Below are 26,174 nucleotides of genomic sequence, written 5' to 3'. Positions count from 1 at the left end.
CAAAGTGGGATACATACATATTTTTTAGTATGTCTGGCTAAGTTTTGTAAGTTTTTTGGTTGGTTGGTTTTGTTTTTTTAAATGCAACATGATAGAATTATGGCCATTTGATAACATGTCCAGCTGCAGGCCCAGGCAAAAACAGGACTGAATTTTACTTTTGACTTTGTTTACTTGCACTCACTCAGAAATACTGAGAATCCTAAATTGCTCCTACCCAGACAGCTTTTCAGTTGTTTAAGGGGATCTACAATTTCCTGAAACAGCTTTAAGTGTCTGCACATATAATAGTTGAGAAATGCGTGATCGAGTCAACACTGCATTAACGCAGACAGACATGGCAGCAGAATTAAGCTTACCATTTAGTTTTACAACATCTAGAGTTGTACGTTGTAGTGCTTACCCATATGACCTCATCACTTTGCTAACAGTTTTTGCAAATAGTTCTATTATACTTATATGTAACTAGAGACTCTTTCCATTCCTATATAAAAGTGGCAAAGGCTTTAAACCCTCTTACTGCTACCCAATTCTATAAAAATGAAGTTTTTACAGGTGGCAAGTATAAGTACACTCCCGGAGAAAGTATCCTCAGCACAAATAAGAATGAATTTGGAAACCTGGCAGCTGTTTCCCCCTTTCTTCCATCCATTAAAGCTAGTTAGCAAACGTTTTCTCTGTAAATAGGTTATCACAGCAGATATTTTTATTACCTGCCTATATATAAGTAAAAATTATTTAGGCAACATTCTATTAGAAATTGCTACAAATGCAAAAAATATCCAAACAGTAAGTTCAATCATAGCAAATACTGCATTTTAATCATTCCAATACTTCATGAGGAAAGAGAAAAATCCACTTCACTGCAAAAAAACAAAGCAAAAGCATGTGTGTATATTTTTAAAGATCATCGCAGCCTAGTTAAGCTTCCCTCTAAGAACAGATTTTTCTTGATTATTTAATCAAGAGCTGACTTTTGAAGCCCTTTAAATGAAGCCCTATTTAGAAAAGCTCCACATAAATAATATCATCTTACTCAGCTCTCCACGTGCGTGTGCTCACAACAGGGACCACCATAAGCATAAATGGCTTAGGCTACTGAGACACCTCAGAGGCTGAATCTATACATCAACAGAATTAACATAGCCCAAGTTAAGAACCACTTGTATTAATTAACAACTGTTCCAGGAAGAGCACAGTTAGGCTTTTAGACGTGAAGCACAAAAAGGAGAGCTTTGTTTTCCTCCAAAACATTTTATGAAACTTGTACCAAGATGGTAACCACAGACAAAGCATGCCTTGAGGCCTGTACCATGGACTTTACACAGGATCTGAGGATTTTGTCTGGAAACTGAAAAAGACTGTCTAACACCGAACTTCATTTTCAAGGCTGTAATTCCACTTGGCAACAAAATCTCGCCCCTTCCCAAGGAACAACTCCATGTTGTCTTTACACTCAAAACTAGCTAAGCAGCCCCCCTCCGTCTGTTTCTCATTGATCCTTTTTCCGTTTCCCACTTCACGATTAAGTCTTTGGGACCAGTGCTGTTCTAGTGTTAATGGAGCTAGGTTCACTGTCAGACCACAGAGATGCCATCTTCTGGGGAATAACACAATCCATGGGGCCAGGCCTAAAGATATTCTGAGTTTTCAGCACAAACCTGATGGTTCAAGGAAATATAGATGCTTTTACAGGCTAATAAATATTCTGAACTTGCAAAGAAAATACAGTCATCTTACAGAGCATCTACATGGAGCTCAATGCAATAATGAAGAACTCCAGTCTTCCAAATCCACTTTCCATCACAGGGGCATTTAATGCTAAAAAATTCACCTCAGAAGAACACATAAAAGTCAGCATATTTGCTACTAATTCAACAGGCAGTAGATGATACTGTTTTGTGGCTAGAATACTGGCCAAACTCTGTAGCAAGGTGGCGTTTCTGGTTCTGCAACTGATTTTGTGTGTGACCTTCAGTAAATTAGTTAATACCTTTGCAAAGGCTTGAAATCCTTGCCTCAAACAAAAGTTCTTAACCTTCTGCTCTCACCAGTAAATCGATGCAATGAAAATAATGCAACTCCCACCCTTGGACAGTCACTTCCAAGCTTGCAGGGCAGAATACACAATTACTATTTGTCAATTTGATAACACAGTTATCAATCTACTAAGGAAGATCAGAATCTGTCCTAGATGTCAATGCACCAAGATCTACTAAAATCATTCCTTTTGAAGTTTTCTGATGGTGGAGAAGTTGTCCTTAAATAGTAAAAAGCCATAAGCATATATAGCTTCACGAATGCTAAGTATTAGTAAGTAGTTCCATTTCCAAGGTCAATATTCTTTTTATCTCAGGATGACTCACAAAAGTGTAATCAACCAAAAATATCTCAATTTACATCCCACTTTCATTTGTGTAGCAGTGACAAGCTGTTCCATTATCTGTGGCTCACAGTGCTTCCAAATTCTGTCATAGACGCAGTAAAAGCAAGAGTGACAGATACGTTCTGCCTACAGAATATACGTCTCGGGGGGAGGACAGAACTTCCGTTTCTGTTACAGGTATTAAAACTAGAATGAAACTTAGGTGTGTTTATGAATCCTGATACTTTCCTGGTACTTACTATTAGTCCTAGATCATATTATGTTATCTGGCCAAACAATATTTTAACTCTTTCAGAGGCTTCCGTGCTGGAAACAGAACTATTAAATTTCTACAGTGAAAAGGAACATTTTTACCACATCCCTTTCTTGGACTTGGTGTGGAAGAAAAATACATGCTAAAGCAGTAAAAGTGCATCTTTTCCTATCTTTTTTCCTCCTTTTGGTTATTCAATTTTAGGATGCAAAGGTAGGAGTTTCTAAGACATCCTCAGAACAATGCCCAATATCTCAAACTATTGAGAAAGAGAAAACTGTCTTTTATACATGCAAGGAAGATGCACAGTTTGGATCACAATATTCTCCAACAGAGGACATCAAGGTGCAGTTTCCAAGAAAAAGACTGACAGAGATATTGCACACAACAACTTACATTTAACCTAAACTTTTGCAAAACCCCTCAAAATTATGCAACACTAAACATCTCACTGCAGGCTTAAAAAAAAGCAACTTTTAAGAGCAAATCAGTAAGAAACAAAAAAATCACCCAAAATTTTTAGAAATTCAGTTGCTTGAAGAATGGTACCAGAATTCCCCAAATACGGCCAAAGGCACGATCTTTTCAGCATAATGCTACACCAGTTGGAAATACAGAATAAGAATTATCCACTTGTTAATTTCATCTAATTTAATAAGTATTCGTTTAAATTGTTCTCTTAACGTAACGAGACACGTGAGGTACATTTCAGTATGCAGCTGTCTATAGAAAAAAAGATTTCTGTAAGAATATGTATCCATGCAGACCTTTCATTGACACACCACCAACAGAATTCATTCTTCACCCCGTCAGGAATGTTGACCTTCACTGTCAGGATCTTCAGATTTTCCCCTCGGTTAATGGCCAGAATCTGAGTGCAAACATAAATGGCAGAGACAGATGACACACAAAATATCCAAAAGATAAACTTATCAACATTTGTGTATGCACTTGCTTGACATTCTGTAGCAAATCATGATGGTGGTACAGTAAATCAGTTCACAAAGTACCAGCATGTACGGATAACATCCACAATTTAAACACAGATTAAATCATGCCGTGGCATAACAAATCATACATTTTTCCTGGAGTCTGCAATCTCAAGATCCAGTTTATCTTAAACACACTTATACAAGTCAGCATGAATTTAGCTGGTAGAATAATCTTGTTTAATAACCCAAATTAAAACTCAAGAAATGAATTGAAAAGTGATTCCAATCAGAACTAAAGATCAGAAAGGGAAAAAGTTAGTCCTAAGCTTCAGGCGTCATTTTGCTTCCCAAGATCAATCCAAATTTAAAATTAATTATGAATCAGAACTTGTGATACAAAGGTAATCAGCCTAATTTGAAAGAGGATGACTTTTTGAGTTATTCACACCTAGTTCATAAATAGCTGAAAATATTGTAGATACACTCTTTACGTTAACCTTAACGCTCCAGCCTGAAAATGTATGCACATATTTCTGGCAGTCTCTTGTGTACACAACTGCATATTCATGATCTAAAGCTAAATCTGGTTGCACATGTGCTATCTGCACACAGAGTTCTATTTTAAATGGAAGTCTGTGGCTCTACATTTAAAACCAGGGTCACAATACGAGTGATGTATCCTGGAGGATACTGGTGGGTATCTACTAGTCTAACCTCTCTATGAAGATGATGAGTGTTCACCTGAAGCAATCCTTAATAGTATTTATTAAGAAAACTCACTGGTCAAGAGATTTTTAGAAACAGAACAACAGTTAGAAGCAGCTACAAATAAAAAAAAAATAAAATAATAAAAAAATAATTTAATAAAAAAATAATTTTCAAAAATAAAAAAAATCTGCTAGAAGTTGACATTCCTGTATGACTACACATGTTGCTGTATGTAGCAGGCCCTGAGCACTGTCACAACAGAACATTCTGTGTCAATCATGAACTTTAATTCAATCACTAGCTAACTCAGACATGTCACATATGCTAAATACAATGGTTTAAAATGACTCCAGGACATAGTACCAATTTATATTCCTCAGCCTTACTGCTCCTGTGACATACCAGGCCTGACATATCATTGAACAACAAAGCTAATAATAAAGATTACATGTGAAATATTATAGCATCTGGTACCTTGACTGCCAAAGCAAATGTTTTCATGTAGAGATTAGAAAGACACATTTTAACAAATCAAATGCTTTCATGTTTATTCCGATTTTACTTAAAATTAAAAAAAAAAAAGAAAGTTAAATGTCAAGCTAAAATGAAATTAAAACGATGCTCAGGACAGAGAATGCATCTGATAGAATTATAATGTCATCATTCAGCACACTGTTAGCAGGGTCACATTTTGCTTCCTGGCACTCCATCTGCCGAATGTGTCAGTCACCTGAACTTAAACCAGCTGTATTACAGTCACTAATATTTTTTACATTTTTATTCTTAAACAATCTGCCTATGCTGTTCTAAGTGACACGCGTTCAGAGAAGAATTATCATCCAGGAAATGCTCAATTAAGAAAGTAATTACTGAATTTCTCTCCCTAAGATAATAAAGGTGGGTTTGTTTCGGTTTTTTTTAAGTAACAGGTTCAAATACAGCTATTCTAGACACAAAGTAAACTTTCAGTTCTGGAGAGAGACTGTTTTTATGCAAGACTGGAACAGATCCAGGGGAAGGGTTAATAAAAACAACATAGATTTTTAAGAGAAAGCAAGAACAATAATTTGATCTAGTCACAAGATTTATCAAACCTTATTCTGTTTATCAGAAAAATACATCCTTCACATTGCACAGCTCTCCTCTGTGTTCCAGATTTACTTAGACTCACTAAATAAGTTTTGTATATTTTGCCAAGGACTTTAATTTCCAATTCCTTTTTAAGTATGAGATTGAAAATAGAGCACTTGCCTTAAACATTACACTTTATTCATTAATTCCTTTCCTCCCACCAATTCAGTCATCTCCAAATAGAGGAAAGCAACCCCAAGGCGTACACAAACACTGAACTGTTTACAATTAGTCAAAAATTCAAATAAACTCTTGAAAGATTTTTTTTCCTTAGTTATAACAGTGTTGGTATAGCTACCCAACTACATCCTAAGACTCCAGTCAGGTTCTCCTTGTTGCCAAAGGAAGGAACTGTGGCTGAACCTCCCGAGAGCAAAAGTGTTCCAGCTGGAAACACCCACAGGTATCTGATTATGTCCAAATCTGGTGTCAGGTTTTTTTAAACAAATAGGGTTTTTTCTCATTTCAGGTTCAGTATTTTAACTTTTGCAGTCAAACAACCCAATTCCATGCCAGTCCTGATTATTTCGTGGCATGTCTCAACACACAAAATGACGATGGCACGGAAAGTAACCCAGAACTGCAGCATGTGCGACGACAGCTGCAGAACTGCAGAACCAAGCTGCAGCTTACTGCACACCAGTTTACCTCATTGTAATACAGCCTGCAAGGCACGCTCACGGCTACAAATGCTTTGGTCATAAAGACACAGCTTATGCTCTTTTAGGTAACATGCTAGTCTACTGCCCGTCCCCTTTACTTACATGTAAGCTAGAGCAGAGTTAGGGTCCTACACAGACCTTTAAGATTACTAGCACTTCATACTCAGACAATGACCAGTTTCACTGCAGTATTTTATGGAATCCTTTATTTGCAACTCTGCAAAGAGGATTTAAAGCTGACTTCTACTTTTGCCTCTAGCTAAATGCATTGAGAACACTTGCCTGTGTGCAGTCATGAAAGGAGTAGAGAAGGTCTTCAAAGCAGTGAATTTTGCAAGTGTTGTTAAAACACAGCTATTTAACCTGCAGTCCTGGGGGATTAGTAAATTTTATAAATCCCTCTGAGTTTCAGGCTTCCCTATATCTTTTTTAGGTATAAGCTTCTTCTAAAAATCCTGAACCAAACCAGAGAATTTCTTCACTTGAAGACATCTACACCTCTCCCAAAGCACATTCAAGAATACATTTTTAACCAGCTTTTTGAATGCAGAAAAGAAGTATTTCTTCGAAGTCTTAGGTGAAGGAGAGACTAAAGACTTTTAGGCATTAAAAGGGATGGTTATAACTCAAGAAAACAAACGAGAAAAAAATGATAATTTGCATCAGCAGGGTAGTAAGGTCAGGTAATAAAGAAATTGAAGGTTATGAGAAAGACTTTCAGAAGCACAATACTAGTGTTTAAGCTTAAGGAAGACGTGGCAGATAAAGAAAACACTTTCTTTCCTTATTTCATCATCAAAACTCAAAAGGGAGACAAAGAAAGGAACTGGAAAACTAACGAAGAACCAAAAATCAGCAGAAATGAGAAGTTACAGTATTTTTACAGAACAGGGAACTCTGCAAACAGCACATGTCAGAGATAATCATAAAATGAATTTTTTCCTCAACTAGTACAAAAGAGCCCTGACATACCTTGGGCCTTGAAACCTCAGTGAAGCACAAACAACTCAGACTCTTAACATTCATAATAGAGAAATATTCAGTGTGTTAGAATAGTCAAATAGCAGTAATATACAGATGAAAGACAATGCATAGGAGTGCAAAAACATCCCGTGACTACAGGACTACCAGCTGCAAGAACAATGGTTATTACTTCACTGGAGAGCCAGAATGGGAAAAGAAAGACACATTAAGGTTAGTGACAGACACAAGGAGAAATAAACCAAAACAGATAGAGTTAATCTTAACATCAAACAGACAAACTAAGGACTCATCCTGGATAAGAAAGAGTGCAGCCACATGGTCAGAGTGCTGACCAGGTTTGGGAAATCTGTTTTCTAGCCCTGGCTCTACCTAAGCAACGGTTTTCCTTATGTAAAACGGGAAAAAAAGGATTCCTCAGACAAGAAGTAAATCATATTGTCATCCCAGGAAACACTTGTACACCCAATACACGTTGCATATCTCAGTGTTCACCACTCTCAGTGCAGGAAAAACTAAACCGTCTTTGACAGCCAAAGTATTCATTCAACAGTAAAGCACCCAAACAAAAAACCCATACAGCACAACACTTAATCTCCTGATGAATCTACAAAACTTTGTGATATGTCACCACAGTAGTCTCCACTTGCTCTATTGACTTTTCCAGACTCTCTAGAAGCAAGTTTTCACCAAACAATTACTGATATAAATACAGTAAATGTTCATACTTACTACAAAGAGAACAACTACAGGTACCTCTTCAAACATCTACAGAAGGCCTGTCTATTAAAATTACTTGTAGTAATTTAGTCTTTCACCTAACACCATGGGTTTAAAATTAGCCCATACATGTTGTGAAATATTTTTTGTAATAAATTTATTTCAAGACATGCAAGAAAATCCTTTATTAATTCAAAATATCACACTGATTTAAAACAGCAAGCAGAGAGAAAATGAGAGTATATCATAGATAGAAAAGGAAAAGCATTCTGCTGTAGAATAAGGCAGCCTTCTAAAGGAAAGGGACATTTCTGGTCGGAAGCAGCTAAGAAGGTCTTTTTTGTGCAGTTTTTTGTTTTGGTTTGGGTTTTGGGTTTTGTTTTTGTTTATTTTAAAGCTAGGTAATCGTGACCAAAACAAGAGACAATTCACTTAGTGATTAGTAATGAATCAGGGCAACGGTCTTGACAGCTAGACTGAGTGCATCACACTTCAGCCTTTGAACTTCAGTAACAGGAGCAGCCGAGCTATCAAGTCATCAGCTTCTCATCAGCTAGTAAGTTTGCTTTGTCCCTCATTTCTTTTTCTAGTCATATAGGTCTAGGCTTGGGGATTAGGATAACCAAAGATGCTTCACAGAAGGGAATACTGATGACTTGCAAAACAAATGCATTTTTGGGGTAGTGCATGGGATGTTCCCCTGCGCCTTTCTATTTTGATTGTTCAGCTTTTACATGAAGTTGCTGCTGACAAGAGCTGCTTTTCTAGGTCACCTTCAATTTCAATTTTCTGGATCCTTTCCTGATACTTCTCACCAGTTTCACCTGACAGGTTTAGTGTCAAATGGCTCAGAGCACTCTGACTCAGTGCTGCAGCAAACATCCAAAAGAAGCGAAGAATAAGTTTATCCGAGTTTGCTTCAAATACTTACACTCCAACCAAGCAGCTTCCTCTACTACGCAATGCCCCAATCTCACCCCTACAGACCATAAATTATCACTTAGCCTTCATCCCCCTCCTGATAACACCTGCTATGCACTTGTTACTGGGGAAAGGGAGGGAGGGCACGACACGCTGAAAATAAATCACACCAATATTGAAATCTCTGATTATATTTGTTTAATGAGAATTAATTAGACAATGGACAAGCTGAATAAGCAGTCCTCTGCTCAGTTTCTTAAGACAAACATTAACAGCTTAGTTCTGCATTTCAAGAATTTGAAAGTCTCTATTACCTTTGATAACTGAAAAGCAAAATCAAGTATCTTTAGAATCAATTTTAAGCAACAAAATTAAAAAGTAAAGCCACCTTTGCTATAGTTAAAATTCTAAGAAAAAAATACAAATTTGTAGGTGTACCTGGTGATGCTGAATGTTCTTTATATTACAAGAAAACTCATGGTACAGCTGGAATTTATCGATATCTTTTTCATTTCCACTTTTGGACGACACTTTTGCCAAGCCTGACTGGATACAAATGTACCTTTGCTGACATCTGAATAAAAGAAACCAATGTCAATGAGGTATTTTAGCATGAAGCTTGTAACAAGTCATTAGTGCTTCTATTGAACAAAAATTAATTTTGAAGTCTGCCCAATTACAAGTTACATTAACTCCAATTACCTGCAGAACTGTATTACATATCTTAATGCCGAGACTGACATAACACCTACTGACCGGAACACACCAAGAGAAGAAATTCAAGCAGACCTCAGAAAAAGCTGAACAAAGCCCTTCTCCTAAAGGGAATGGATACTCAAAAGCTGCACTTCAGTTTGATCCGTTATTGGTTCAACTTCACACAACAAATTTTGGGTTGGTTCAACTTCACAAAAAAAATTTTTGGAAATTGCAAAAAAATTATAGCAGTTATTTATTTTATAGAAGTGCAACATCTTTCTTGAATCTACCCAGCCTCAGAATTAATTTCTTGCTTTGAGCACTTAACACCCATAAAACTTTTCATTATCTTTAGGAGTAACAGGGATCCCAAACACATAGCTTCCTGAATGCTCCTCATGATTACTACACATACAACACACTTTAGATCAACAGGATATATCTGTAGAGCACTGTGTATCCAACTGAGGAGCTTCTAGTGGTCAAAAGAATGAAAGTGTTAGTCCGGTAACAAGAGAACATCCTTTACAAAACAAACCCATCATTGAAATTATATTGCTGTGCTCTAGCTTTTTGATGAAGTTGGCCATTACTCACAATAAACAGCAAACAAGAGTCAACTAAACAGAACTGAGCAGATTCAAACCAACGCTGCATGCTCCTAAAAAGGTATCTGTTCTTTGAGAACCCTGTTCTGTCCCAGATGGTACACAGCAGAGGAAAAAAAAATATCAAGCAACTACTACTCTGTCACATCAAGTCCCCGGACATGACAAATAACCTTGAAGTCATTATGTAATGTAAGAAAATGTAATGTAAAAAAAAAAAGTCAGCTAACACAGAGGATCAGTAACTCCTGCTTTAAAAACGGTCACATTTGCTTGCCTGATTGTCTTCCAATGCCAGAATCAACCATCACTGCATGCTAATTACACTGTCTGGTGTCAAGCAGTAAATATTGGAGTAATAATAAATAGTAAATATCGGAGCAGATACACCTCTGGAAAGTCATAGCTTGAAGGAAGTGCAAGGAGAGAAAACTTTGCCTTACAGATCACTAACTGCAAGGGGGATATGCTCTATATGGAACAGTCTTTGGGAGTCACAGTGTCATGCCATGCTCACAGGAGATTTCTCCTCCACTGATAGCCAGAAGGGCAGAAAGGCTAAAGAACGTCTCCAGCACAAGTGAAGGAATGGACCTAATGCAATCTCACAGTAACACTGTTTTCACGTCATTAAAAAAAATGAATTACATATGTGCACAGTAGGAGACTGAATCTTACCATGTAACCAGGAAAATTTAGAAAATTTAAAAAAAAAAATCAAACTTACAATTTCCTGATAAAATCCAGTGTATCTTTATCTTTAGCGAAGATGTCAGCTAAAATATGCTGTACACCAGCCTCTACCTCCTGAATAGTTGAAAGGCCTTAGAAGAAAAAAATTAATAATTATAAAAAAGGTAACATGAAAAATTACACAACTGCACAGACACTAATAAAATATATACGAGCCGAAAGAAAATTGATGCAAGATATCCGACTGATTTGCAGAGGTTTCAATGAAGAATCCTAGTTCATTAGAATTTTTTTAAATAAGCTTGCTTTCCAAAACATCTGAAAATTTTTAATGAGTCTAAAGTGACCAATGCAGTATCATAAATCAAAATGACATTAAAGTGAGAGAAAAATAATAATTTTGTGACTTTGATGCTAACAGATCTGACATTTACGATGCAAATTAATTATTTACAATGGTAAAATTATATATTCGAGTACAATTTTTGCAGTTGTAATAAAATGAGTAATCACAGCACAAGTTTACACTTTTTGCTACTGATATAGAAACTGCCTAAAATCTTTGCAGGCAATCCTGTCCTTTCTCTGTGTAATAGTTTTATATTTCCACTGTTTGTAGCAGGAGTTCGCACAGTGCCACTTTCTGAGGTTGGGATACCCTCATCCTCTCCCATGAAACACTGTTCAGTGAAGTTATAAAATGTCTCCATAGCAAAGTATTCTAGAGAGCCGATAACAGAATCATTCAGCTTTCCAACACACAGAACCATCCCTCACTTCAAAAGACCAGAAGATGTGGCACAGCATTGTCCTCAGCACAGTGGTTGAATTGGACCAGAACCAGAAGGTAATGAAATAAAACTGACATCTTGTATTTTAAAATCAATATATCTAACCCTGTTTCTAGCAACAGTCAGTAACAAATGCTTCACAGCAAAAAGCAAGAATCCTAGAGTTGGCAAATACAGGATTAACTGTCTCCTTCAACACACATTATTTTTTACTCTGTTGTCTGATGGACTACCAATATCTTGAAAGAGCTTTATTAATGCCATTTTTAAAAAAAAAAACTGCATAGCTCTAAGAACTAATATTTTTATTGAATCCAGAACCCTGCTTCCGATTGGGCTATAGAGTTACACATTAAAAAGAAATAATCTTGCCCTTTTTTAAAAAGGGGAAGCTAAACTTACCTGCCAGAAAGAAAAATAAAAGTGGGAGAATAAATTCTTATTCTCTTATTAAATTCTTATTATGTTATTAAATGCCTGAACTGATCGGAAGTTGTGGAATTTGGCTCTTTACATCTGAGTTAGTGTTTCATATGGTAAAAGTAACGTAGCATCAGAATACAAAGCTAAGGGAATTATAAAACATGCATTATATTGAATACGAATTATTGTGAGACACTCAAGTACCAGAAGTATACATGGTGACATTATTTTAATTCTAGCAATGAATTTGAATGAGATAAACAGACCAAAACCAATCAGAATTAAAGAAATAATCAAAAAGTTCCCATTCAACAAGCACCACTCACATGGGCATTAACTGCGTCCATTTTAAAAACTGCACATGCTTGTTTAATTAGAGAAATGTTGGACCACGCATACAACTAAAAAGAAGAACAAAGTTTTCTAGTGAGCCTACTTCCATAACTTTCAAATATCTGGCTTTGAAACATGAACTGCAGTTTTTATTTCAGTTTATTTTTAGTCTAAGTTTAAAAACACTGAGAATTTAAAATAACTGAATATTAAGATTTGATGAAAACTCTTCTGCACAGCAAATGGCTCATCCCTTCAACAGAAATTCACTCTGACCTCAAACTGTATATAGGTTGTCAACCTGGCTCCCAAGCTGATAGAAGTGACCCAGTTCATATATGTATGTTGTTTCTGATACGCCTTTCAAATGGTAACCATTATATAAACCTAAGCAACATTATTTTTAGCACAAAATTGAAAACAGGTGTACTGATTCCAAAAATTGAAGCGTTTATGCTGCAACAGATAGCACTCCTTTCTGAATGCACCCTAAAAAATTTATTTGAACTTTCACCGTGAAGATTTTCATTTGGCTCTTTAGAGTCTGCCAGAATAGTCAGATACGTGCTTGCAATATACTGCTGTATGAAATAATGACATATGCTACAATGCAGTAATTAAACAATCAGAATATTTTGTAACTGATTTTGAATGCCAAGTTAGGATCATTTTATAAACAATATTTAAATAAAATAAAAGAACAACATAAGTGGGAAGAGTAAGAGTCAGCTTCACCAGTAGGTTCAGCACTTTTACGTTAAAATAAAAAAAATAAACGTTGGGGCAGGGAAGAAAAGCACTTCTCTATTTTAACACCATACAGAAGGTTGCAGCAATCTTCGTATTTTATTGTCAGAGATTGCCCCCTACAGATTCACCCATAACTGCATTCACAAAGAAACACAATTCTGCAGTCTGTGTGTGACAATCATACCGTTAAAGTTACTACTCAAATTTCAGAGATTACATCTTCTCCAACCCCTACTGTCATTCAATAGTAAAAACTCTCTCCCGCTCACTCCCAGTCACCGAGGCCAGTTTTTATTAAGATATGCTTTGACGGGTGACATTTACTTCAGTAAAAAATATGAGCTTAAGCCCTTCATACAATCAGTGTTGAATCTTCAGTAAACAATTAAAGTAAGAGAAGAACCATGGAGAGGTCTCAGGTGTGCAGCGCAGTTCCCTCTCTCTTACCAGTAAATACAGATGACAACTATACTCTAACATCTCCAGACTTCTGTCTGCTGGTATACCAGAATTACTACTATTTACAGCACAAAAAGACAGGAAAGGTTTGGGAGCCATGACATTAAATTTAAAATCTACCACATGCTGCTAAAAGAACTGTGGAATTTAAAATAGTTGCATAATGCAACATCAGAACAATTAAAATAATTTCCCTTTTAAAATATTTTGAGGCTTTTAAGACATTACTGCTCATAGAAGCAGAGTGCTTACCTTTGGTATTAGGTCTAATGTACGAAAAGAGATTGAGTTCCATAGAATTCTGCAGAAGGGAGAGAGCAGCAGGTTCTAATCCCAGCTGCTTGGCCCTCTGGGCTTTGGTGCCTTTACTCCCAGTTTTATAAGGTGCAGACTTAAAGCAAACAAAAAATACAGTTATTAAAAAGCAAGGAAATATTTCAGTCATGCTACGTATTTTGCATCATGCACTATTTAGTTATGCAAGATTACATTTAAACTGAGGATGATCTGAAAAAGACTAGTGTACTGACCACATGGTCTAATTCTTCCAAAGTTCTGCAATTTAATAATGCTGTTAAAAGGCACCCGGATAATTTCCCTTCTTTCTTCAACTTCTGTATCATCGTATGCGTCTTTTTTGCAACAGTACTAAAATGCAAGAGATTAATATTAACAGTCACATTTCATGTTGGATTAAAAAGGCTATTGATTGCGACCTTGTTTATTACACTGCTGAAGCTCTCTCAAACCCCTGAAGATTGTATCTCATGCTAATCCTCAACAAAACAAGTATGACAATCCAAGAGAGTTTCTAACTATTACTCTCTTTCTCCAATTAGTTCAAAACTGTATCAAAATATCTTGTGGTAGAGCTTTAAGAAAAATCATCAAACAATACTGATAGTTGTTACCGATATATACATTTTTGCAAGATTACTGGCCTGAAAGCCAAATAAAAAGGCCCTAAGTTAAATCCATTTTGATGAGCACTTACAGTCGTAATTCGTATCAAGGTAGTTCTGCAGTATCAAGTACAGGGTACCAGATTTCAAACTCTTAGACCTTCAGTAAGATACCTGTGAGCAACCACAGGCAGGAAAGGTATTTTGTTGTGATTTAAGTTACTTGTTCAGACAAGAACTATCTCAGGCCACCTTCCCTCTTTGGAAAGAATCTCCTGCTAGGGGATAGCCAGGGAGTACAAGGGGGAAGACACCATGTTGACAGAACAGCTGGCAAGTCTGTTCCTTTGCCATCTCAAGAACATACAGCCACCCAAAAAGAAGGAGCAGTGAGAGCAGTCTCATCCACCCCTGCAGCGGGCTTTGCTGATCATTTCTTTGCTGCAATGGTCCATGATGGTTTAGCCTGCCCTCCTGATGCACTACAACATCAAGAAGTGCTCTTCACTAGAGGCTTCGCTGTTCCAAATGGGGAGCCAAGGGATTCTCAGTGATTCTTCTTCTAAGGGGGCAGCTTACATCTAACTGGGTTAGGTATCTCCAGGACCTGCAAGCTACTAATTTTTAATTTTTAATTTGGCAATTAATTATGCTAGATTTCTTGTTAGAGTAAAAAACAGACAGGCATCAAGCATAATTACCTCAGTTTTAAACTTTCTTCTGTAGGAGTTCCTTTATAATTGCAGTGTGTACAAAATGCCAAAACAGGAACACAGAAGCAGCAGCTGGTTGTTACTTACCTCCCCCCCAGATACCTCCTGCTATTAACTTACTTACCGTAGTTCCTCCAATGTTTGCTGCACTTCTCTCAAGGCATCAGCCTCCAGATTATTGATGAGTTCTTTTCGATACCGAGCAATAAAAGGAATTGTGTTTTCTTCTTGAAAGAGGCGAATTAAGTTTGCACATACCCATGGTTCAACATTTGTTATTTCTGACAAGGCCTGTCACATGCAAAAAAAAACCCCACAAAAAAAAACATTTAAGAAAAGCGATACATTGCTTTAAACAGCCCCTCACTCAAAGTTCAAAATCACCCCCAGAATATTATGCTGGACAGCAGGGACTACTGTCCTCCCTAAGACAAGGTGTCAGGCTTCCCATGCATCCAGCCACCACACCCACTACATTCAGAAAGACATGCAGCAACCAGTGTTTCCAGAAACTTGTAACTACAGAAAAAAAATGCAGGAAGGAGTGCCTCTTGGGAACAGGAAAAAACCAAACAATTAAAAAAACCAAACACAAACACACAGAAAGACAACAAACTGCACATGGCAACTCAGAAAACTTGGAACTTTTTTTTTTAAAACCAACACTGACATACCTCATGGTTAAACAAAACAAACAAACCCTACAAACCCAAAGCTGATCCAAATCCCACTCCACCAATAATTGGAAACTAGCATGATATTACTAAAGGTTTCAAGATGAACCAAACCTCACTAAATTAAACAGGATTTTGTACAAATTGGGCTTTCTAAAGATAAAGTTATAGTGTATCAATACGGAATTGAGAACAAAGTACATAAGTACCTTACCTTAGTAACATTTTAACTATCACAGTTTGTTTGTACTTCGCTACAGTTAACAGCTGATTTAAAAGCCTTCCGAAAGTTTTGTTCTGAAGCCTAAAAATATAACAACTCCTGCACAATCATATTCACTGCTTTTAGAGCAGCAATACATAAAGATCAAATTCTCCATCTGCATTTCCAGGAATATTTTAGAAGACTCAGGAACAAAATTTTACACCTTGCTTAAGCAGGCAGTACTAAGGATGATGAATAGGATGTACCCAATCTATTCCCATTCTGTTCATATCAAAATCTTCCATAACCATATCCAGCCTCCCAGAACAGGAGCTATCCTAGAACTGTCTTCATATGAACAGCTTCAAAGTTAACATCCTACAAAAAGAAAGATGATATCTCCCTTGATGTCACTGTTCCAAGAACGCAATCTCCTCCCTGATGATAATGTAAATTGATATACGCTCTTATATGAGTCTCTACAACAAAGTGATCCACACTAAATCTTAAATTCTGAAACTATGCACACAGACATCCCAATTCTTTCAGCATCCCTTCCTGTAGGAGTTTCAGTTGACTATATCCACAAAAAAACCCATGTGCCAAGACAGAAGAAATGTGCAAACTGTTACAGGCTAGCTTTATACTAAGGACTGCCTAAGTCACAGATATTTGAATTATGTTAAAGTTTGAACTTTTAACAGTTACCAACCAACATTTATATGTATATATGTATTATGACAATTTAAGCAGAGGTTAAATGACTACTTAACAGCACAATGACTCTCTGACACTGCAAATGATGCCAAGAGGACTCAAATTGTATATTAGAATCTAAGTGCTAATTATGTAGGAAATGGTTTCATTGATACCTCAGAAAAGGAGAAGATCTCATACCTGTACAATATCCCAGTTCATCTCAAATTCTTCTTTTACTTTGTTGCCTCCTAGATTTTTTACTGGCTTTCCTTCAGGACATGTAGTCGACTTAATCTTTTTAAAAGGTGGTTCATCAAATGCAAAATCCTCCTCAGATTTCTCATGTTTCACTTGATTTCCCGCTACAGGAACGCTTGTTGAGGGTTCTTCATCATTCTCCAAACTCTTTACTTTCTTCCCTTGGAATGAATTTATTTCCATTTTTTTCGGCACTTCTGGCTTTTGATTTAAAGTTTTTGGTTTAGTGCCTACATCTTCTTCCTTAGGCTCTAGAAGCTGCATTTTATTAACTTCTGCAGGAGCAACAGGCAAGGATACATCCTGCCAAAAAGGCATTGAAACTATGTTAAGCATTGACTGTTACAAACTGGTTCAACATTTCAATTAAAACCTAGGAAGGCTTGATACCAGACATCATTTTTCCAAGTGATGTCTCTGTCTGGCAGGGAAATGCCAAGCCAGAAATCAAGTAACTTGAAATATACCTTGCGTGGAGGAAAAGAGACAAACATACCCAGCAAAACTGTGATTTAAAAGATCAAATAAAATTATCCTGGAGAGACTTTAATAATAATCTTCTGAAGGGCTCTCCTTCAGAAGACACTGACCTACAGTCCTTGCCTCCACTCATCTCAACAAAACAGGGAACAGCAGGGCAGGGAAGCACTCTTCTAATGAGGTGTTAGGTGCAGCATGGGAACTGGAACTGACATTTGGTCTGCTAAGATATTGTTTAACCTTGGACAAGCCACACCTTCTTTCCTGAATTTCCCGAGATCTTCTTCAGAGTCCAAGAACATATTTCTCAATATGCCACATACGTCAAGATGTTCAGAAACATCAGTATAAACCAGAAGGACTGGCTGCTATCATGACCTGACCTCTGATGTTAATCTTAGACAGAAGTAAGGAACTTCTGATAGAAGTGCATCTTATATTTGTCATAATAAAACTGCGATCCTTACTGGGTCGAACAGCCATGCAAGGAAACATAAGGACAGGCCTTCTTTTTGTTGTGGTACCCAGCTGGTGAAAAGGTAGAAGACATCAAAGGTGCAACACAGAAACCAGAGATATTAGAGTGTTTAGTTTTCATTACTGAAAGAACAACAGAGGTATTTATTATTTATTTTTGTTGTTGAAAGAGATCTCCAGGGAAAACCATGTCCCATTATCATTGGCCAAAATTTTAAAGAAGGGCCTTTAGATCTGGGACACTTAAGTACATAAGAAAGCCATGTTTATCAAACATACTGAATATTCAGTAACAGTGGAATCAGATGAGCTGATCAGACTTGGGCAACCAAGTGAACCAGAGCTGGAAAAATTCTGCTCATGTTACTTGCCAACCACAGTAATTAAATATCTCTTGCTTACAGATACTCACCATTTCCTCTTTTATTGCTGCCTTCTTGACCTTCTTCCTGGCCACAGCTGACCGTGGAGCAGCAACTTTTTTAGTTTTTGCCTCATTTTTCTTTGGCAACCGAGGTCTCTTGGCGATTTTGCTTTTTGGCTCCCACTCCTCCTCTTCCTCCTCTGATTCAGAGCTCCTGAAAAACAAACAAATGAACAATATTGCTTATGAGAAGAATAAAAAAAACCCCACCCATAAGCAAACCAGTCTGAGTGTTTTCTGACATGAAAGGAAGCGAACAGGAGAAATGAACAGAAACGTAGGCAGACTCAACAAATACAAGTCTTTCATGCTGTTGCAGAGCTAATGGCTGGAACAATTTACCAAGCTCTCCTGAAGCTGGTCACTGGGATGTGTGACCTGATTCTGTTTGGACAACTGGCAATTCCGTTTCACCCCATTTTCACTGTGAGCGTGAAGCAGCACAGGTAATTTGTGTTTTATAATTGAAGTTTTGTGCATTCAAACTTTTTAGTCAACTGCTCAGAAACTGAGTGTTGTTCTTATGCAGTCGCTTATGCTTAGCATAAACATTTAAAAAAAATCCTAAGGAAAAAAGCAATCTTACGAATTAAGAAATGAAGGTAGTTCATCATCTTCTGATGTAAGGGCTTTGGCTTCAGATTTCACCCTCCTTGGTAGAGATGACATCTGAAACAGAGGCAAGAAGAGAGAAACAGAGCATTTGGTTGAAGTTGTATTCTCTTACTCAGCCCTTTAACTCACTGCCAAGTGTGCCCTCATAATGTCTTCACCAATCACAAAAGTTTCCCCTAGAGCAAGTTTGGATTTCTTAGTATCCAAGAATTCAGGCCACAGCAGCACATATTCAACAATCTTTTCAACTGAGCAAACAAACCAGCATTATAGCCTCTCAAATTATTTTTCTCTTCAAATGGAGGTAATTATTTGGCTTGCATGTAAAGCTATCTTAGCAAAAAGAGTACTGGTTCTCAGACATATTATTGGGTATCACTTATATACTGTGCCAGCCTTTCCTCCATCAATCTAAGAAACAAAAAATAAAATTAAGATCTAGTAAGGTAAGCTTGCATATGGTTTTGATGTGAACAGGACTACAAGAAGATTGCCCATTTTGATTCAGAATTTCACCTTTAAAGACTATCCGTTGCTTGTATGCATAATAAAAACAATGATTTTCAAAGAGCTGCTCATTAGCATATAGAAAGTGCATAAAACAATTACCAAAGGTAAAAAGGGAAGGCACAGACTTTCTCCTGACCCGAGATTCACACCTACAATAGCTGCATTTCAGTTAATCAGTTACAGAATTTTGGGCAATGGTTGGGCCCATGAATTTCAATAATCATATTTGGCAGTTTTAGTTAGAGAATTTTAGGTACCCTCAAAATTTTACCTGCCAGAAAATTAAAATTAAAAAAATAAACAACAAAAAAGCATTTCTAGAACTATAAAATTCATAAACATTTTACCGATATCTGGTACAATTTCACCATTCTTCACATTCTATTCTCCAGCTCTCATACCCAAAAAACTTCTTGCACTTTGACCTTTGATCCAGCCTTACCACTGTGATGCGAGCCTTAAAGTCCCATGGTTACACATACAAACTGGATAAGCGCTTTTCAAAGTGCCATTTAATTCAAGGGCAAAACGCTCTTTAACCCAACTTCATTCTGGCCTCTGTTCAAGCACTAGAAGCATAACTATTGTTATAAATGGCTTTCAACAAGTTTTCCTTGTAAAGCAGTACCTGAATTTAAGTGACCATTTTCAGCACCGCAGTGGAAGGACATATAGCACTAGCTATTAGCTTGCTTGCAAAACGCCTTCTTGTAGCAATCATCATGGTCAGTAGCAGGTCAGCATTTCTGTGCTGTTCCACTGACTGAAATCCCATTATGTGACTGGTTAGAATACACGTCTACCACAGGAAAACAGAAATCTCCACCGAACACAGAAAACATTACTCACCTTACTAGCTTCCCAGGTGACTTTTCACTGTCAGTTCTGAGACACCTGCAACTTCGCCCAGCCACTCTGCTTCTCCGTTTTCCTTAGCTCTTTATAGCTGAACAGTCATTATCATAGTCTTAATTCGTTAATTATTCCCATTACCTCAGAGGCATGAAAATGTTTCCATTTTCTACTGTACTTTAATCTGTGAATGGGAGAAACAAAAAACATTATTCATGTTTGCAACACCAAGATTTCCAGAATTCGGTAACACCTGAGCCACATGGATCTCTAATCCATTTTTTGCAGGCACTGAGACACTTTCCACATGATTAGGTCTCACAGTTCTCTGTTTTCAAACTAGGTGTTTAGCTTACAATATAATTATCAGTCATGCTTCTTCAGCTAATCCAACTAGGTGGGTATTTTTCAGTATTCCAGGCAATTTTGGAAGCCAGTGATCAGTTTTTAAACACTCTAACCAGCTTCTTCATAGTTACCCATTGAATCATAGCAAGGAAGAAGAAAAAAGCCAACACGCATGTTCTCTCACCTGAGGTCAGCACTCCCCCTACGTAACACCGCTCTCTAAACTTCCCTGTCAGTTTTGGACACTCAGCATATCACCATGATAGTTTTGGGGCTTATCCAAAGGCCCAGGTAAAAGGAAAGCCTCATCCAGAAGGTCTTTTTTCTGCTAATATTTCCCTCTCACCTCAAGGGGCCAAGGGCAGGGTCTCAAAATATCTCAATATTTGTATTGTTACATTAAGTAAGATTATAGCAAAGGTAAAGCTTACTCTATAAAATTAATTGTACTTCCTGTCATCCAACACTGGTGATTGATTTAACTCTTCATATCAGCATAAGAATGGAAGATGAGCTCCTTGGTTTATGAAACCAGGCATTTTCCACATTCTTCATGAACAGATTAGTATTTGCTCCTACATCCTTAAGTCTGAGAATTACCATACAGCAAATATAAAAATGGCATAGGAAAGCATGAAATAGAATAGAAAGTGATATGTAATAAGGCTAAGTCTTTATGGGACAGTTCAATGTGTGTGGTTTTTTTTTTCTTTTGATTTCTTGGATTTTCAACTTTAAAAAATAATTAGATCATCTTTTAAGTGTTTGTTGCAGTCCTTCAGAAAGCTGGAGAAGTATCAAAAACGTTTGATCCAGAAGATCAAAGACGACAAGACCAGCACAGAATCTGTGTCAATATTGTATCAGTTCTTACGAGCATGTAGTGAGTCAGGATTGGCCTCAGATACATAAACTCCAACTTTAATTGTATTATTAATCTACTAAATTTTCTCGAGAAGAGTGGTAACTTTGTTCCTAAAGGCTTTTGTACCTGCACTTAACAGTTAATTTTAACTAAGGTAAGATGTGAATTTAAAGCACAAAACTTATTTCAGAATAACTCTCCATGAACAGACAAGCCGTGGTCAGAAGCCAAAATAGAGTTCTACAGCTCAAAATAAAAGCCCAATACCAAAGAGCATCTGTGAGATAAATATCAAACATGGGGTATCACAAGGGAAAAAAAAAGTCAAGATATTTCACTGTGAGGTGGGGCCAAGTCATAACCACCTCCCCTTCTAATAAGGTATACATCGAACTAACTGTACTTCATATTTGTAGAAAAAGAATCCTGCAGTTGCTACATATATTCTTTTTGTTTACAAAGAATCATTTTTTTTATTCAAATCCTCAAATGTACTTCTGATTTGATTCCAAATTGCCAGACAGCTGTCTGCTAAATTTTCCTCCTGAGCTGCCTGCGCTAGGGTGTGCTAACACCCACAGTTAATGACTAAGAAAAACAGTCCTTCTGTGATTCACTGCGGAGGGGGAGGCAGGGAAGAGGATGAAAAAGCAGAGTCTAAATGCCACTGACGATGGTGAACAAACATTACGGATTTTTTTTAAAAAAGCTTAGAGACAGTCCCTGAAGTGAGGCAGGAAGACTCAAGAAACAGGCAAACACAGTTATGCTCCACATGGGGCATCTACAATGCTGACTACACTGACTACATGACAAGGCAATCAAACAAGCTATTGCCTGCTCCGTGCTCTGCTTCTACTGGGATATGGTCCCCCACATCTCCTGCCTCAAGTGTTGAGGGAGCTTGGAAGAGCTTTATTCACCCTCCCACAGCATGCTGGGATCAAGACAGTATGAAGTTGGCCACTTATCTCCTATTATATTTTCCAGATAGACTGGCCTCAGTGGGAAAACTGCCTTTACCTCTTCCTTCTCTGTCACCTCCAGGTAACCATACACAAAGTGGGGGCTTGTTTCTACTCTGAGGAAAGAAACTATAACTTGCATAGATCTGTGTCCCCTTCCCAAATCCAGAAAAGTCCTATAGCTGTAGAAGAGCCAATTACAAAAGTGACTGCTTCTTGAAAAATGAAGAGTAATCAATTTATACCAGACACAAGTCAGAGTAAACTTTTTTCCCCTCCTGTGTCTGTGTTCAGTATTGCTGTACCTTATCGCAGGTGTTTGCATGCCTGGATCACTGGTGTCTCCTGTACTTACCGCCTGAAGTAAACAAACATGCAGTATCCAGTGATGTGCACAAGTTATCCCTGTGTAGGATTTCACTGGCTTGCCAGTTAGCATATTGAACTCCTACAGCTCTGTTCTAGCCGCTTTCCTCATACCTGGGCCCAGCAAACTTCCAAGTAACATTTGCTAACACGTTATTTTTTTCTTATTTTATATATGTTGTCGGAAACTTTACAGTCATTAAAAAAAAAAAAATGTTGTTACTTGAGAAAAAGAGCTCTTAATCATCTCACCAACAGTATTTTATTTCCATGCCAGGCAACAGGAGCTAGGAGGTAGAAACTTCAGCCTTGCCCACACACTTTAGCTCCCAAGTCCTGCTTCATTTGAGATTGGTCCATGTACGATATTTTGCCTCTCTGCAACAGGCTGAAACCTTAACACTGAACCTTCACACTACACCCCTGATGCCCCTATTCAAGAGAATCAAAACTCTTCTGCTTGTCCATCTCTCCCCAAATGACAGCAGGCAGCATTAAACATCATTGCTTGAAACACCTGAATTCTCTTTGCTTTGCACGGTCAGCCATCACTAAAGCCTTGCTTCTCCACAAAACCCAAAGCAGTTACAGCATGTTCTTCAAAAGTACTTCCCACTTAAAAGTGAAAGAGGACTTTGCAGTGCTGTTATGCTGTCCAGTGAAGAAGAGTTGAAGCTATTTAAATCATTGCTATTGTAGATAAATATATCTCCCAGGTCTACTCGGGTCTACTCTCCAAATAGTTTGGCATCTGTTTTGTTGCCAGTTCTTTTGTTCCCACCACTTCTATTCTCTGCATCCAATGCAGAGCTCCACAATGCACTCATGCTATCCCAATGGCTGTAAATAGCACATTTCTCCCTGCCTGTCAGCTACTCATTAAAATAAGGCTAGTGCAGCTTGGTGTTGGGCCACGCCAGGAATAAAGAAGAGTGACAGGATAGCTCTTATTATACTTCACTGTGCAGAATCTTAATATGGGTATGCACAAAACATACAGCAAGGAAGTAATCATTCCTCTGGTCTCTCTCCCCAAGTAGGAGTTCTAGGTAGCACGTAGAATATAAGTGGATTGAGGCTTTAAAGGCCTTATGTTAAAGAGCAATCCAAGTCTCACTTAGAGACTGATACTCTCTTCAACCTCCCTATTCATGCAAAGATACAACCCATTAAAAGTAAATTTCATCATATGTGAATCCAGGTGGCATAAGCAACTGCTTGCAGAAAGAAAAGTTTAATAATAGTTTAAAAGTAATTAGATGAAAAAACCCTCCCTCCCCCCACCATTCTCCCAAAACCCAAAGTCCAGCACTAGTACAAGGCTATGTGTTGTAGCTCCACCATTAGAGCAACAATTTTCAGAGTCAGAAATTGCTCCAGTAATCCTAATAGACTGTGACATCTTCTCCAGGGCACTCAAGGAAAAAAAACGTATTTAACAGTTGAAAGTTATAGAAAAAAATTATACTTTCACAGTATGATCAAATGAATGCCATTATGGCAAATTTAAATCTCATAACCTTACTACATTAAGTCACATAAATCCCTCATAACTAGAGAAATATAAATCTGAATATCAACAAAGTCTACTGCACCTTACAACTCAATCAAATAGATTCTTCTATCTGAAGTCAAAGGATTAAAAAAAAACAAAAACAAAAACAAACAAACACAACACAGAACCAAACAAACACACCACCACACATATACTTGGAAATTAATTTCATGTCAGTAACTGCAAAAAAATCCCTCTCCAGCAGAAAAGGACACGGAAACTTCTAAAGCTCTTTTCCAGTTAATCTAAAGTAACGCGTTCCTTCCAGAAGGGAAATCTGTCTATGCAGGAAGCTCCTCAAACTTTGCTCTGCAGCCTCTGCTATTCTAGCATGAAGAAAATAGCAAGTATAATAGAATTTTGCATTTTAGCTTTTTCTTAAATCACACAGTACTAGCCAAATGACAGTTTATTATAACACCAAGCATGTGGGGCAGGACATAAAAAGCACTACGAATCCCACATGACAAGTGAATTTCAGACCATTATTAGTAGCAGCAGAATGGCCCGTTTCAATAAATGTATGCAGGCTCTCAACAGTTTGATTTTGCTTGTCATTTTAAGACACTTCCATTGCATGCTAGAATAACATCCTAAGAAGAAATCGAAGTGTGAGCATACTGTCAGCAGCAAAGGGGAAAAAATGCTATGCAGACCAATGGTAGGGACTTGTACAGAAATTGCTCTATCACTCCACAAGGTTTTTATCACCTATAACAACTAAGTTGTACTTCAAAATATAAATCAAACTTACTGTAATCTTCTCGAGGTTAAAACCTTGGAGAACTCCCAGACACTTTTGCTCAGAGAAGCTGGTGCAGTAGATTTCCAAGGACTTTTCCTGCACAAAGCCAGTCAGGACTGCCTGAGAAAGGAGTCGGAGACACAAATCAGGAGACTCCAGTGCTAACTGGACAATTACAGGCAGAAAGAAAGGGAGAGACATATAGGGTACACACATACAGCAAAACAGTCCCCAACACTAATCAGAAAGGAAAAGGTGTACCTTTTCCTAGCACCTACTGCTACTCCTTACAGAAGTACCACCAAAGAGGCAAACCACCAAGGATGTGCCCTTAGAAACCACGCTCTGCTCCAAGCCTGTTCTTATAACTAGTTGTCCCACCGGGGAAAAGGAACAACCTGCGTGATGCAGCAGTCTGTCAATGAATCAGAAGAGGTGTGCACAGGAAGACAGGAGAACGAACACTCTCCATGCATTTTTTTAAACCACTTATCTCAAACCACCTATGAAAACAGACATTACCCGAAACCAGGGGGACACTGCTTCTGATTCAGTAACAGACTGCTACATCATGTGCAGCTACCCCTTTCCTCCAATCCAGCTTAATTTAATGGGATGTGTTCACTTCTGAAGGATACAGAAGATGCACATCTGTTCTGCATGGCGACAGCCATAGTTCATCACACCAGTAACATTCATTTAGGAGTCTTGCAGGCACAAGGGGAGTTGAGAGTAAAGCAGTGTGTGTTGCTTGGTGACTCACTACCATCCAAACCACTGCTTTTTGGCCCAGAAACATGACTGAGCTTAAAATACACTTTATGTACTTCGAAGCCTTATTCTTCCCCAGACGCTGCCCCACTTTCCTCAGATCTGTTGACAGCATTCAAGAGGAAGGACTAATTGAGCTAACTTTCACCCCCCGTGCCTGGTAAGGGCATCAGTTCCCAGGCAGAACCACGGGAATAAGCTGTGGTTCACAAGCCCCTTCCTGCCCTCAAGGAGGGCGGGAGGCCCAGGAGGCATCCCAGGGGAGGCCGGGAGCCCCACACCCTCCCGCCCCCGGCCCAG

General features: G+C 37.9%; 1 protein-coding gene across 2 annotated transcripts in view; it reads right to left on the bottom strand.

Annotated features, from left to right (window-relative positions):
* SRBD1 (S1 RNA binding domain 1) overlaps positions 1-25,218 on the bottom strand; it is a 133,337-nt gene extending 108,119 nt beyond the window's left edge. For both annotated transcript variants that reach the window (XM_009278384.2, XM_009278386.2), the window contains exons 1-11: positions 25,113-25,218; positions 20,257-20,443; positions 18,869-18,951; positions 18,271-18,436; positions 16,842-17,204; positions 15,190-15,356; positions 13,981-14,098; positions 13,703-13,841; positions 10,729-10,825; positions 9,133-9,268; positions 3,407-3,510 (exon numbers count right to left, since the gene is read on the bottom strand). In XM_009278384.2, the coding sequence (XP_009276659.1) occupies positions 3,407-3,510; positions 9,133-9,268; positions 10,729-10,825; positions 13,703-13,841; positions 13,981-14,098; positions 15,190-15,356; positions 16,842-17,204; positions 18,271-18,436; positions 18,869-18,951 (1,373 nt within the window). In that variant the 5' untranslated portion in view covers positions 20,257-20,443; positions 25,113-25,218. The remainder of the gene's footprint in view (positions 1-3,406; positions 3,511-9,132; positions 9,269-10,728; positions 10,826-13,702; positions 13,842-13,980; positions 14,099-15,189; positions 15,357-16,841; positions 17,205-18,270; positions 18,437-18,868; positions 18,952-20,256; positions 20,444-25,112) is intronic.
* Between the last annotated feature and the right edge of the window lie 956 nt (positions 25,219-26,174).

The sequence above is a fragment of the Aptenodytes forsteri genome, unplaced genomic scaffold, assembly GCF_000699145.1.
Source record: "Aptenodytes forsteri isolate BGI_AS27 unplaced genomic scaffold, ASM69914v1 Scaffold130, whole genome shotgun sequence".
Lineage (NCBI taxonomy): Eukaryota > Metazoa > Chordata > Aves > Sphenisciformes > Spheniscidae > Aptenodytes > Aptenodytes forsteri.
The sequence above is the reverse complement of the archived record's forward strand: the minus strand, read 5'-3'. Positions and strand labels throughout refer to the sequence as shown.